This window comes from Epinephelus fuscoguttatus, linkage group LG6 (assembly GCF_011397635.1).
Source record: "Epinephelus fuscoguttatus linkage group LG6, E.fuscoguttatus.final_Chr_v1".
Taxonomy (NCBI): Eukaryota; Metazoa; Chordata; class Actinopteri; order Perciformes; family Serranidae; genus Epinephelus; species Epinephelus fuscoguttatus.
Window position 1 is genome coordinate 2,639,889 of NC_064757.1, and position 14,584 is coordinate 2,654,472.

General features: G+C 40.9%; 1 protein-coding gene across 1 annotated transcript in view; it reads right to left on the minus strand.

Moving 5' to 3' along the window:
• Positions 1 to 14,584, minus strand: part of LOC125890225 (voltage-dependent N-type calcium channel subunit alpha-1B-like) — a 657,655-nt gene that overhangs the window by 618,135 nt on the left and 24,936 nt on the right. Inside the window, exon 4 of the mRNA XM_049578752.1 lies at positions 13,149 to 13,288. Coding sequence (XP_049434709.1) covers positions 13,149 to 13,288 — 140 coding nt within the window. The remainder of the gene's footprint in view (positions 1 to 13,148; positions 13,289 to 14,584) is intronic.

Sequence of the window (14,584 nt, forward strand, 5' to 3'; positions counted from 1 at the left end):
AATACGTGCATAATTAAAAGAATTATTAACTTCAGTGAGTACATAATAAAGAGTTTATGAATGTCAACAAGACACTGTTCCCACTTTAAATCCAGTAGCTGCAAAGATGCACTATGAGCTGTTAATAAGTGCATATTAATAATTTGTTAAAGTTTATACAAAACTCTTCCCACTTTAGATCCAGTAGCTGCAAAGATGCATCATGAGCTGTTAATAAGTGCATATTAATAATTTGTTAAAGTTTATACAAAACTCTTCCCACTTTAGATCCAATAGCTGCAAAGATGCATCATGAGCTGTTAATAAGTGCATATTAATAATTTGTTAACGTTTATACAAAACTCTTCCCATTTTAGATCCGGTAGCTGCAAAGGATCATTACTTACTATTAAGTGCATAATTAAGCATTTATTAACCGTAATATGGCATTTATATTAACTTCTTATAGTCTCATTAATGTTAATAAACATATTGTTAATATTGATAAATTGACTATAAACTCTTAAGGATGTTTTAATACCCAATAATATCTTACAAGCCAATAATAAATGTGTTGTATACCATTATTAACAGTCATTAGGTCTAATTAATGTTAATAAACTCCTTATTAATTTCATCTTATAGGGTCTTATAGTGCCTTATAAACCAGTAATAAATGTGGTTATTGTTCTATAATTAACCCTTATAAATTATAATTAATGTAAATAGACATCTTATTAATATTTAGCATAAGTTTATAAACTGTTACTAAAGTTTCTATTAAGTGCTTATAATGCTCCTATAAGCAATATTATACAACAGTTAGTTCCGGCCCTGCAATCTGATTGGTCGAGAGACAGTAAAACCGTGATGATATTGGAGTACAACATCACGGTTATTTCACTGTGTATGTATCACTCCGCCTCACAGCTGATTGCAATCAACAATCAAATCAAAACTGACGGTTAGTGTCAGTTAGGTCAGCAGTTGCGTTGTAGGCTAATTAATTCATACACTGTCAAACAGCCAAAAATATGGATTTATTTCCTAAAATAAGTTTTGAATTGAACTATGAATGGTCATCAGAGGAAGATGAGGGAGAGGAGAAGCTGAATCCATCTGATCACACATCCAGGTTTGTCAGTGTTTCATCAGCGGAGCTCAATGACTTGGAGAAAAGCAACATACTGTCAGATCAGAAGGCAGAGTTGGCTGTGCCTGTGAAGCGGAGTCCTGAGGGAACTATTTTTGTTGGCGGAAGACAAATAAAATGCTTAAATTATCTATTTTGTCCTCATTTTTCAATATTTCTTAATCAGCCTTGCTTATTTAACTGTTGAACTGTTGTATAAAAGCAAAATCACACTCGAGCTTGTGATGCTGTACTGTGTGATATTGTCACGGCTGTGATTCGGTCGTAGAAGACAATAGTACAACATCACGAGCTCGAGTGTGATATTGCTTAAATAACTGTTAGTTATGCTGTAATAAACACTTAAATAGTCTTATTAATGTTAATAAGCATCTTATACCGTCTTATAGGTGTTCATTAACTGTTAATTTGTGCTTATTAAGCATAATGCTTATTACAGTACCTTAATATAAAGTGTTACCTCCGCTCCTTCTAAAGATGATTTATGTTTTCTGATGACTGTGATACTAACACATTCAGCAAACATTTAACATAATTCAGTACTAACTGTAGCTCCATGTAAAGTGAATAAATGAGATGTTTCCCAGCTAATCCTCCGTTCGTCTGCGTTAACGACAGTTTACACGTTTTTTTTTAACTTTTGATTTATTAAAAACTGTTCTAAGCGAAACATGATGCTGAAATTAGCAGCACTTCAGTAACAGTAATATATAGTAGTAAAAGAAATAACTTTGGCATTCATGTTTTTATATGATATGAAGGAAGTACAGTAAATCAGTAAAACATTCTCAGCACTAATGACTAAATACATATTTCAAGGTATGCTGCTGAGTGCATTTTATAAGGAGCAATTTTCTTATGTAGATTGAGGATGAAGTCAGACGGGGAAAAACAGGGATATCATGTACTGACGTTGAGTGGCAGACCTGTCATTCCCTTATGCAAATTCTGATTTAATACCTTTTCTCTATGTCTCAAAAAAAGTCTTGTGGTTTTATTTCTCATATCAATGATACCTTTGGCAACAGGAATAATAATCCATTTTTATTTAAAAATTTAGCTTAGACTGGGTGTTAGTAGTTACAGACACGGACAGTGCAACAGGTACCAGAGTTCCGCAAAGACATTTTAAAAAATGCTAAGTTAACATTAGTTAAATATTTGTTCAAAAATAAATCAGTATTTGCTAAACTAAAGGCAAATTACTTTCGAAAAGAACCACTGTTGGTGGTTATCCACCAAAAGTAGCCACTGGTGCTAACCACAGACAGTCTATGGGACTTACTAGCTTAATGCTACTTCCCCTATTTCACCAGAAGCTGTGCACATAATCATTTCTACAGTAGTCCCCTCAGGAATAAGGTGGATATGAATGTGTTTTTTCCCCTTTCCAGACATTGTTATCTATTGGTTTCAGTATGGTATGAAAGTAAAACTAAACAGGTGGCAGGATGAGGCTGGTGTTATGCTTTGTTTTCATTACTTTCAACAAATCCCACAAAAAGACCCAAACCAACAATGTGTTAGTCTGTCTCTAAATATCTAACTTTCCTACCCTGCCTGTAGCTCTCACTTCCAATCCCATTCATTACCAAGTAAGACGTAAATTATTAAAACTGTCACAGTTACAATTTAATTCAAGAAAAAAAGGCAGCTAACTGTAGTTTTTATCAAGTGTTACTCAAACAGGAGGAAACAGTAGCTATGTTTCCATCCAAAAGTGATTTGAATCATTGGGAAATGCGCATTAAAAGAAATACGAATCCTGTGTGTTTACATTAACTGTACGGACTTTGGTGAAAACTACGAACTCGCACAAGTTTTCCTCAGAACCGGAAACAAAACAAGTCTCGCATTCTTCTTCTACATTTTCTGGCAGTTGGCAACCAGCTTGTAAATGCATTACCGCCTCCCCGACCTGGAGTGTGAATATCACCATGGAGAGAGGTGCTCTACGTCAGGCTTAATTCGAACATAACTGTTTCCATCCCCTGTTTTGCGAATCAATATTTTTTCGAATCAACCAAAACCTGGCTAAAGTGAGCGTATTTTAGTTTGTGCAAATCAGGGGATTTTAATTCGAATTTTGGCGTTTCCATCATAATTTTCCGATGCAATACTTCTAGATGCGCATCTAAACAGGCTGATGGTAACATGGCTAGTGACTTTGTTGGGACTATTTTCAGTGGCGGACAAATCCAGATTTGGTGCTCTAGTGAGTATTTGTGGGGGCAGAAGGATGTCAAAACAAACTGAATCAAAATAAATTACAGTGTGTGTGTTAATGATGATAAAAGAACATGTCACCCAGTGCAATAGTGTAGATTATTCAAATATTTCTAATAGTTTTTGGAGCTCTGCGGCACAGAGGAAGATCAGGCTTTGGTACACATTCAGTATTTTTTGTTAGCAGGATACATCCATTACTGGATTGGTCTCTTGGTAGGATTCGATGGCAGTAAGAAACAGAATATGACCACTCCTGTGCTTAAAGGCAGGTAAACCATCACACAGTATGAGTATGTCACGTGTATAATTGTGTCACAGCCTGCATTCTGCTCCCCTTCTCTCTCTCACCTGCTCCTGGTAAATTTCCATTCACCTGCACCCTGCCATCCAACCATGTCCCCTCATCAAGACAACTCCCCTCACCTGTGCACACAACTGCTTCTCATCAGCACTCCCTGTATATAAGCAGCTGCTGCCTTTCCCTCAGTGCCAGATTGTTCTTCAACCTCATGCAAGACTTTCCAGCACTTCTTACCTGCCTGATCTCCTGATATACAGTGGTGGAAAAAAAGTTTTCGGACACCTCATGCATTTGTGAAATATTGCATTAAGAATCACTCTTAGGTCTTCAAGTGCAATTTCTTTTAGTACAGTCACAGCCAAAATACTAAATAAATCCTAAAAAAGCCATTAAAAACTTAAAATTGATTGGTTCCATAAAAATACATAAGAAATTTTGAGTATTGGGTCATTTTGGTACCAGTGATGAAAGTCGTTCTTTTTATTAAAAGACACAATTTCTGTTGCCAAGCTTCGTGTCTACATAAAGCCAGCACATTTGAAAGTTCTTCAGACACAAAAATGGCTAAAACAAGGAACCTAACGCAGGAAACACGCCTGAAGATAAAGATTCTCAGCCAGGAAGGGTACAGCTGCCGCCAGATAGCCAGGAAGTGCAGATGCAGTCCTTCAGCAGTTGGATACACTCTGCAGAAATACACACGAACCAACAGCTTGGAAGACAAACCAAGATCTGGGCATCCAAGGGTTTCTTCAGCAAGAAATGATCGCATCCTGATCTGTATGTGCAGGCAAAACCACCGAATGACATCACAGGAGCTTCAGCAGCAGTGGTCAAACCAAACTGGTGTCCAGTGTTCCACCCGCACTGTACGTGGCCGACTTTTAGATCATGGCTTAAGGTCCTACAAGGCTATCAAGAAGCCCCTGATCAATGAGAGACAGAGGTTAGCCCGGCGTCGTTGGGCCCAGGCACACAAGAACTGGACAGCCAGGAATTGGAAGAAGATTTTGTGGTCAGATGAGTCCAGTTTCCAGCTTTATCTTCCTCCTACTAATGTGAGGGTACGCAGAAGGCCAGGCCATTATCTCCAGCATGTACAGTACCTACTGTCAAGCATGGTGGAGGCAGTATCATGGTTTGGGGATGCATGAGTGCTGCTGGTGTTGGTCATCTCACTGTCTGTGATGGCACATTGAACTCTACCAAGTATTGTACCATTCTCAAAACCCACATGCTCCCTTCTGCGCATGCACTGTGCCGTCGAGGTAAAAACTGGATGTTTCAACAAGATAATGCCCCTTCTCACACATCCAAGGCCAGTAGAACTTGGCTGCAGGAGCACAGTATCCAGGTCTTAGAGTGGCCAGCTCAATCCCCGGACATAAGCCCCATTGAAAATCTGTGGTGGATTATCAAAAGGTCTGTTTCAAAGCATAAACCAAAGAATTTAGAAGAATTAAAAGCAGTAATTCAAGAAGAATGGGACAAGATTACCCCTCAACAGTGTGAAAGGCTCGTGGGGAACATGCCAGCCAGGATTAGAGCTCTACTACGTGCCAGTGGCAGGACTACTAAATATTAATTTGATTATGTGATGGTTTATTTATTTTTTGTTCAGTTTTGAACACATTCTCTGTTATTTGTTGACTTTGATACCGACAATGTTGAGAACTGACATACTGAAACTGTCAAGAATTTAGTTTTGTTAGTTTTTCTTGTAAACAATAAACAAAAAAATATAATTTGTATTTGTTTGTATCTGTCTAATGCAGCCACACCTTTTGAAACACAAAAAAGATTTTTCTACAAATATTTCATGATAATATTTGAGATTGTGTAAAATTTTAAGGGTGTCCGAAAACTTTTTTCCACCACTGTAGACCCTGCCTACCTCTGACCTGTCTATGTCATCTGTTTCTCTATAACTCATAAGCTTTCTGTCCCCAACAGTCAGTACGTTTACATGGACAGTTTAATTCCACTTTTAATTGGAATGAAAGGCCATTCCGATTAAAAGTGGTCACGTAAACAGTCATTCCGATTGAAAAATGGTCATTCCGATTGAAAATTTAATCCGATTAAAGGGGGTGGTTTATTTGTCATTCCGAATGAAAGAATTTTGTGTGCATGTATACACTCATTCCTCTTTAAGTTCATTCCGGTCTTTCTGCGCATGCTCGTTTCCTTGCCCTTCTGGCGTGATGACGTGTATATAGTACACATAGCAACGGGCTGCATAGGAACGAGCTGAGATAGAGTGGGTAGACTCGTTGCACTCACCGGTTTCCATTCGCCACAGCAGTCTTCTACCTCCCTTCTCCTACTCAACGGATGAAGCATTAACAGAACAAGGTTGCTGTCGTACTGCTGCTTCAAGAATATAAGCAAAACACGCCCGAAACAGGCACTAAGAACGGCGTCGTCAAGCATCTTGTTAGCCGGAGCGAGGACTACAGTGTTTTCTTCCGGTAAACATAAACACGTAACATCCGCCCCGCCCCCTATCCAATCAGAAACCTTCCCTGCCCCAAACCTTGCGCAGACCTGAATAAAGGCGTTTAAACTGATCTCCCGTGTAAACTACCTGGAAAAACTTTAATTCCGAATGATTTCATTCAGATTTATTTCATTCCGAATGAGAAGCCATCATGTAACCGTAGTCACTGAGTTCTGCCACAGCGTAGGTTTCCGTCTACCTGGGCTGTGTGGTGGTTTCCTGCCACGGCGTTTCAGCGTGAGTGCTTTCACCTACCTGTCTGCCCCTGACCCCAGAAACTGCGTGAAGAATGAACTATTAACTGAATATTTTTGTTGGCTCAAGTTTCTGTTTATTCTGTACTTAAATAAAGGACATTACCAACTGTCACTGATTGCTGCATTTGGGTTCAATCACATCCATTACAAATTGTGTCGTAATAGAGATGTTAAGTGCAGGTTGATTTGAAAAATCTGCACTAAAAAAAACCAAATGCATATTATTGTAATGGATCACCTCGACTTGCAAATCTGCAAGTTTATGTTCTCACTGATGAAATGGAAAAGCTATTGCTGCCTGGAAGGTGGAAAAATATTCAATCATCTATGGAGACACACACACACACACACACACACACACACACACACACACACACACACACACACACACACACACACACACACACCTCGGCATCATTCTGGCAAAGCTAGACTCTTTCTAGTGGATGGCATTTAACATATTTTTCACCGCCTGCTTCCCCTTCTTTTCAGCTTAGAGTAGGACCAGTGACTTCCAGAGGGAGGGGCGGGGGTGCTGATGAGAGGTTTGGGAATATGCAGAGGCCCTGGTTATTGCAGTGAGGATTCTGACACAATCCCCAATAGATGAGCCAAATAAATCTCTGTATTATTATGTAAGAGAGGTGGGCCGTCGCCTGGTGGAACCAGCAAGCACCCAGGGACTTACTGCAGCGTAACAGCATCCTCTGTCACTACCCCCCGCCCTTCCCCACCAACCCGTAACACTCAGCCTCCTCTGCTCTCCATCCCCCCACAACAACAGCCCTATTCCCATACTAGCTCTCTCATCCAATACAAAGGGATCCTCTGTGTTCACTCCACAGACAATCTGAGATGACAGAATGAAATAAGAGCTTACAACTGGTTAACCAATGTTTTAAAACCTACTGGGCATTTCCACAGCATAACTACTGTATATGGCAATACTGTGTAGGGGGGTGTACAATCAACAGTACAATCAACTACTGAGAGGCCCGAGACACATTGCCTCCATTCTTTTAGTCCACACTGATCATAAACACTTTAGCAATGTCAGCTTTACATAATGCTGAAACACTTGTTCAGTTAATCTGAAATAACTGAGTATTAATCAACAGTAACTGTGATAATAGCTAAAAGGTTTACCAGCAGAATGTTACCAGTCAATGTTTTGCTTCCACTGAGGTTCAGAAAGTTCCTGCTCATCCAACTCCTGATGTCCTCAAGGCAGGTGGTGAGGGAGGTGAGAGGAAGGGCCAGGGCTGTGTTTCAGTACTGTGTTTTGGGCGGAAACAAGATTGAAAGGGTTTGTGGAGGTTGTTTGAGTCGAGGTGGGACTGAAGTTGAGCGGCAACCACCTTCTCCAGGAATTGGGATATGAAGGGAAGGTTTGAGATTGGCCTGTAGTGGTTAATGTCAGCTGGGTCAGCACCAGGTTTTTTGAGGGTGGGCAGTTCCAGGAGAGACAGTAATCGTAGTGATTCACCAAGTCAGGAGGATGGATGATCGGGAGGGCTGGGGTTGGAGGTGATCAGAGTAGTGAGGTCTGTAGGATTGATGTTTTTGTTTGGTGAAGGTGATAATCCGATGCACTTTAATTTTTGATAGTGAGGCATGAACCTCAAACAGAACAACTTTATGATCAGAAACGGGGAACTTGGTAGCAGAGAGATTAGAGGGAATGATACCAGTGCAACAGATTAAGTCAAGTGTATGACCCTTGTTATGTGTTGGAGGGTTGATATATTGGGTAATACTGAGACAGTCAAGGAATGAGGTGAAATCACTGGCAAAATGGTTGGATGGGTCATCAATGTGAATATTAAAGTCACCCAGGAGAATGAGAGTAGGGGACATGGCACATACAGATGTTAAAAGTGAGGAGATTTCAGTGAGAAAAACAGAGGAGGGCTTTGGTGGTCGGTAGATGGCAACAATAATGATGGGTTTGGAACCAGTGAGCTTTACTGCTAAGCATTCAAAAGAAGAGTGATTGGGGAGAGTAAGCACTGACTTTAATGCTCTCACGATATAGCACAGCGAGTCCACTCCTCCCTGCAGCTTGGTGTTTACTAATGTAAGCAAAACCCTGTGGGACAGCTTCGTTAAGATGGGAGAAGTCGTTTGGCTGTTGCCAGGTCTCAGTGAGGCATAAGAAGTCCAGCTTTTTGTCCAAGATGAGTTCTGAAACTAGCATGGCCTTACTAGTGAGAGATCATATATTGAAGAGAGCCAGTTTGAAATAGACGAGTGGCACATAGACGGCTGCCTTGGGAATGGGGGATAACACAATGTGATTGACTATGTGGGTACAGGTGCGAGGGGGGCAGGGCTGAGTGGACCAGAAAGAGGGAATATTGGTTTTGTTGGTGTGTTGTGAATACTGAACATTCCGACCAGATCCACGATGGACATACAGTATCTTGGTCGCCTGAGAATGTTATGATGGGTGAGCAGATCTGGAGGGACTCAGCAGCTCCTTTGCAGAGTAGCGCAGCGGGAGGGATGCACTTGTGATGGTGAGACACAGAGCGATCCATATGTAAAGGTTCAAAATCCACATAGTGAGGAAACGGTTTAGAGACTGTGTAATCCAGCAGATTGAGGATCCTGTTGATTATGAGGAAGCTGAATGATCAGCCTGGCAGGAGCAGAGGAGTAGAGAGTCTGCTGGTAGTGGCCATGCCGGGGTACACTACAGCGGGGAAACTGGAGAAACGCCGCCCGGTCTAGGTGGCAGATTGGCCGGCAGGAAAGCGCCCTGCACTGTGGTGTGACAGCTGTCGCGTTGGTGATAATCCACAGTAGCGACTTGGTATCCAGGGAGAGGAGGCAGTGTAGCAGCAGAACAGAGGATCCAGCCAAAGCGAGTGGAGAGGTTCACACAGGGAGGGCACACCAGGCACACGTCGCTGGGTCCGAGCAGCAGGTTATCCAGCAGGCTAGCACTGGGCGGCCTCTGCATAAACGATCCACAGGAACGACAAGGTGCCAGGGAGAGGAGGCAGAATAGCAGCAGGCTGTCCCAATCAAGCATGCGTGGCAAAGCCCACCAGAAAAGAGAGTCCAGCCACTACAAGCACAGTGGAGGTCCCGACCGCCCCAGGGCCACAGATGAGGCTTTTGCCGGCAGGATTAGCTTCCAGGCTACCAAGTGACAGCAACAGTAACACCAGGCAAACAGAGACAGCCGATTGTAAAACTGCTCTTTCGGTGTCTCAAAGTGTCATATCAGAATTGAAAATAGTAACTACTAGACTGGACAGACAACAATACAGGATTCAGTGGCTTAGAACCAAACAAACAAAACCGCGGAGGAGGCGCAGCAGCAGCTTGCCAGTGGATTATGTAGATTATCCAACAGATTAAACAATTAATTGATTAAAAAACTCACAAGGAAATCACTTTCTAGTTCCATCCCTGCAGCAGCTGTATTTGTATGAGTGGACATGAACTATTCCTGTCAACACTTGAAACCCAGTGATGTTCAGACAAAGCCTTCTGAAGCTCTGAGGCTTTGTCCCTGCTAAAAAAAAGATTTGACGCTTCAGGTCAGTGAACTCAGCACAAAGTATTGGTGCTAGATCACCACCTGAGTCTGGTACGAGCTCTCTAGTTAGTGGTGCCACTCATTCAGCAATGAGCAGAACCGCAACTAATGTGTGGCAGTAGTTCAGTCCATATGGACTTGGCTTGGGAACCGGCGGGTTGCCATCCTGTTTGTGTGTGCGTGTGTGTGTGCGTGTATTTCGGGCCTGTGTGTATATGTATATGACAACAGAATGAATACATTGAATTTCCCCTTTGGGGATTAATAAATAAGAATAATATTAATAATAAACTTTATTTATATAGCACCTTTCATACAGGGAGGTGTAGCTCAAAGTGCTTTACAACAAAATAAAAACAGACAAATACAATTTAAAAAAAAAAAGGACAAGTGCAAATCCTTTACAATGAAACCAAGAACACTATAATATGTAAAAGATAAAAGTAAAACAGCAGAATGCATGGAAGCAGATAAAAAATGTGAAGGATGGGGATAAAAACCAGGGAATAGTGACACTTGGTTGAAAGCAATGTTGAATAAATAAGTTTTCATTTGTCGTTTGAAAATGTTCACAGAGCTTGTATCTCTTATATCCTTGGGTAGTGAGTTCCATAATTTTGGTGCATAGTTAAAAAAGGCTGAGCTGCCAATTTTCTTATTAGAATACTTTGTATTTAAAAGCCGGCAGCAGAGGATCTACGAGGCCGTGAAGGATTATAAAACGACAAAGAATTAATAATGTAGGCTGGTCCCAACCCATTAAGAGCCTTAAAAACAAGAAAAAGCACTTTTAAAATCAATCCTAAAAGATACTGGAAGCCAGTGAAGGTTAGCTGAAACTGGGGTGGTATGCTCTCTCTTTCTTGTTCTAGTTCTAGATTTGTCCAGTGGAAGTGGGGTGTAGGGGATTCATAGCAAGATCAACTGTGCATGGACAGAGTTTGAGGAAGACAGTGAGGGAAATGTCAGATGAAGCAGCCAGAACCAGCCAGTTTATTTATAAGAGAAGAAATAATGTCAGTTGGGGGCCAGCAGGGGGAACTACTAAGCAGGGAACATAACTCCTTGAGATCAGGTGGAGAGATCCACTTCCTCTCAGGAGGAAATCCAGGAAGAGGAAGGTTATTTAAGTGTGGGAGTGGCCCATTTGAATCCCTTTTGTCTGAGACCATGCTGCAAGGTGAGTGTGTTTGCTGATCCTGTAAGTTTATTTATCTCCTTTAACTTTAGCTTATATTGGAGTTATGCTATGTAGCGTGTGAAACAGAGTATGGTGAATGTGCTAGGAAAGGTAGTATCAGCGTTGCTTCTACCTGGAGCTCGCATGTATGGAGCCTGGGTTTGGTTGAAGGTGGCGGTGCTGTTTGGGCAGAGAAAGCCATGTGTAAGTAAGGTAAAGGAGGTTATTGGGTTGGTGTGGAGAGCAGTGAGACCTGGCATTAGGGGAGTGTCTCTGGGACGCCAGAGATCACTGTCTAGCCTCCTGGAGGTGTCGTGGGACCAACTAGACGAAACACCGGTGAAAGGAGGTTCCCACCCGATGACCCCAAAGACATGTTAGTTATCACTGCTCACTGGTCTGTATAGTTAAGCCTTGCCATAATAGCTTATCATAGGGATTAGGAGGTTATTCACTGAGTGCTGATCCTTTTCTAGAGCACAAACTTCTTGTGTTTATTTGAACTGAAATCCAAAACTTTCCAGGCAAGATGTGTAAAAGTGTTGTTGACATTGTCCATATGAATATTTAAATCACCCAAGAGTAATATATTAGGGGACAGAGAACATAAAAGGGTTAAAAATGCAGAAAGTTCATTTAAAAAATCAAAAAGGGGCTTTGGTGGATGATAAACAGTTACTAGTATAGTAGGGATTAAGCCACTGAGTTGTATGGCAATGGACTCAAATGACATATGTAGGAGTAGTTATGGAGGACACTTTCCACTTGTTACTGTGGATTATCGCAAGCCCACCTTTTTGGAGCAGAACCATTATTAGGAGCACTGTTGGAATACATATATACCATTTGGTTATTCAGTGAATCACACTCACGCAGCACAGAGTGTAGTCTGGGTACAGACAAAGCAGCAGATTGTCAGGTGCAGTGAAAGTGAAACTTGACTGTTCATTGCACCTGGTCTAAAAGTTTGCCTCTGCAGAAGCTGATCCTCTCATCTATCAATCTGATCAGCTCTGACCAGATCAACTGATAAAATATCCAGCCCGCAACTCAAAACTTCACAAACTGCACAAACTGCGCGAAAAAAGAAGAGCAATTGCTTATGCTTTTAGACTGAAATAGATGTCTAAAAGCATAAACATTTGAAACAGACAAAGGTAGTAAACAGTTAACAATCTGAGCCTGTCAGAGGCAAAAACTCACACTTTTAGTAGACGTACATTGAGGGTGCACTATTGCTCTGAAGATTTTCCTGCAGCCCATTTGGTGTCTGCTGGCTGCAGTGCTCTTGCTAAATACACACTGTTGTTCCCCTTTGTCACTTAAACACAAAAACGTGAGAAAATGGGTTAAAAGGTTAAAAACTACTGAAGTTTCCAATGAATTACTCTACATTGGGTCAAAATGTTTGCAAAAGCATGATCATGTCTTTCTAGAGTATTCTTCTACTCTTCTATTGCTCCAATGTTACAGTATGTACGAGCTAAGCATATATTTCAACTGCAAACATTCAAAACTGTCAAACGAATGAAGCATTCTCAGAAGCACGAGTGATGTGTGAAGCTTGGCTTGTCAACCATCACGCAACAACCTCTGACCATCACTGCTGAAAATTCAGAATGATTTCAACTGAAAATCAAAACTCCTTATTGCTGAAAAATGTGAATGGTTTTCATCATTTTGAAATCACTATATATATTATACAAGGACTTCCCTCTGGTTTTCTGCTTAGCTAATGAGTACAACACCACCTTATCTAAATTTGTTTATAAAGACAGGAAGAAAACACCCTGCCATCTGGAAGGGCTGGGCTCTACTGATGATTAGAAATGCAACACACACACACACACACACACACACACACACACACACACACACACACACACACACACACACATACACACACAGAGCAGAGCTCTCCCCTCCCATCATTCATCACTGCTGCCCATCAGCTCTGTCAGTTAGCAGTTGTAAAAGCCATTAGGCCATTGCTACTCACCCTGTCAGGACCACCACAAAGTCCATTACATTCCAGCCATTACGCAGGTAGGAGCCTTTGTGGAAGGCAAAGCCCAGGGCAATGATCTTGATGCCAGCCTCAAAACAAAATATTCCAATAAAGTAGGGCTCTGTGTTGTCCTGTTAGGAAAAAGCAAAGTAGAAAAGGGAGGATTAATGGCATTACAGACTACCATCTGGCCGTGTCAATAAAATCTGATATTGACCAGTCAATGTCATCAACCTCCAATAAAATTAAGGGTCCTTATGATTTTCTCTAACAACTTCAGGATATCTTACTATAGGTCTATAACATTCAGTGCCCCATGATCATCTCCAATACTGCATGAGATGCAGTATTGGAGATGATCAATACTGCATGAGATGCTTTCACACCCTGAAGATCTCCTAGGAACAACTACCACTGAGGACACTAAGGTCACGTCTACAGATTTTTTATGGGAATTTGGCACCTTTGTACCTGAACGTGTCCTACAGTGAAATAATACATGGTGTGTATTGAATTTGGTGACCTGTGCAGACTTGACATGATATATTTAACATAACACACCAACAAGGATGAAGTAAGAGTCATAAAAGTTCTAATATTTATATTTTGTAGTCACTATCTCTTAAACTTATATAATTACTGAGTGTTATTGGAGAAATCTGTTAAATGTGAAAAAAAAAATACATATTTTGAAAATATATACAGTATTTATATACATATATATATATATATATATATATATATATATATATATATATATATATATATATATATACACAGTACAGGCCAAAAGTTTGGACACACTTTCTCATTCAATGCGTTTTCTTTATTTTCATGACTATTTACATTGTAGATTCTCACTGAAGGCATCAAAACTATGAATGAACACATGTGGAGTTATGTACTTAACAAAAAAAGGTGAAATAACTGAAAACATGTTTTATATTCTAGTTTCTTCAAAATAGCCACCCTTTGCTCTGATTACTGCTTTGCACACTCTTGGCATTCTCTCCATGAGCTTCAAGAGGTAGTCACCTGAAATGATTTCCACTTCACAGGTGTGCCTTATCAGGGTTAATTAGTGGAATTTCTTGCTTAATCAATGGGGTTGGGACCATCAGTTGTGTTGTGCAGAAGTCAGGTTAATACACAGCCGACAGCCCTATTGGACAACTGTCAAAATTCATATTATGGCAAGAACCAATCAGCTAACTAAAGAAAAACGAGTGGCCATCATTACTTTAAGAAATGAAGGTCAGTCAGTCCGGAAAATTGCAAAAACTTTAAATGTGTCCCCAAGTGGAGTCGCAAAAACCATCAAGCGCTACAACGAAACTGGCACACATGAGGACCGACCCAGGAAAGGAAGACCAAGAGTCACCTCTGCTTCTGAGGATAAGTTCATCTGAGTCACCAGCCTCAGAAAT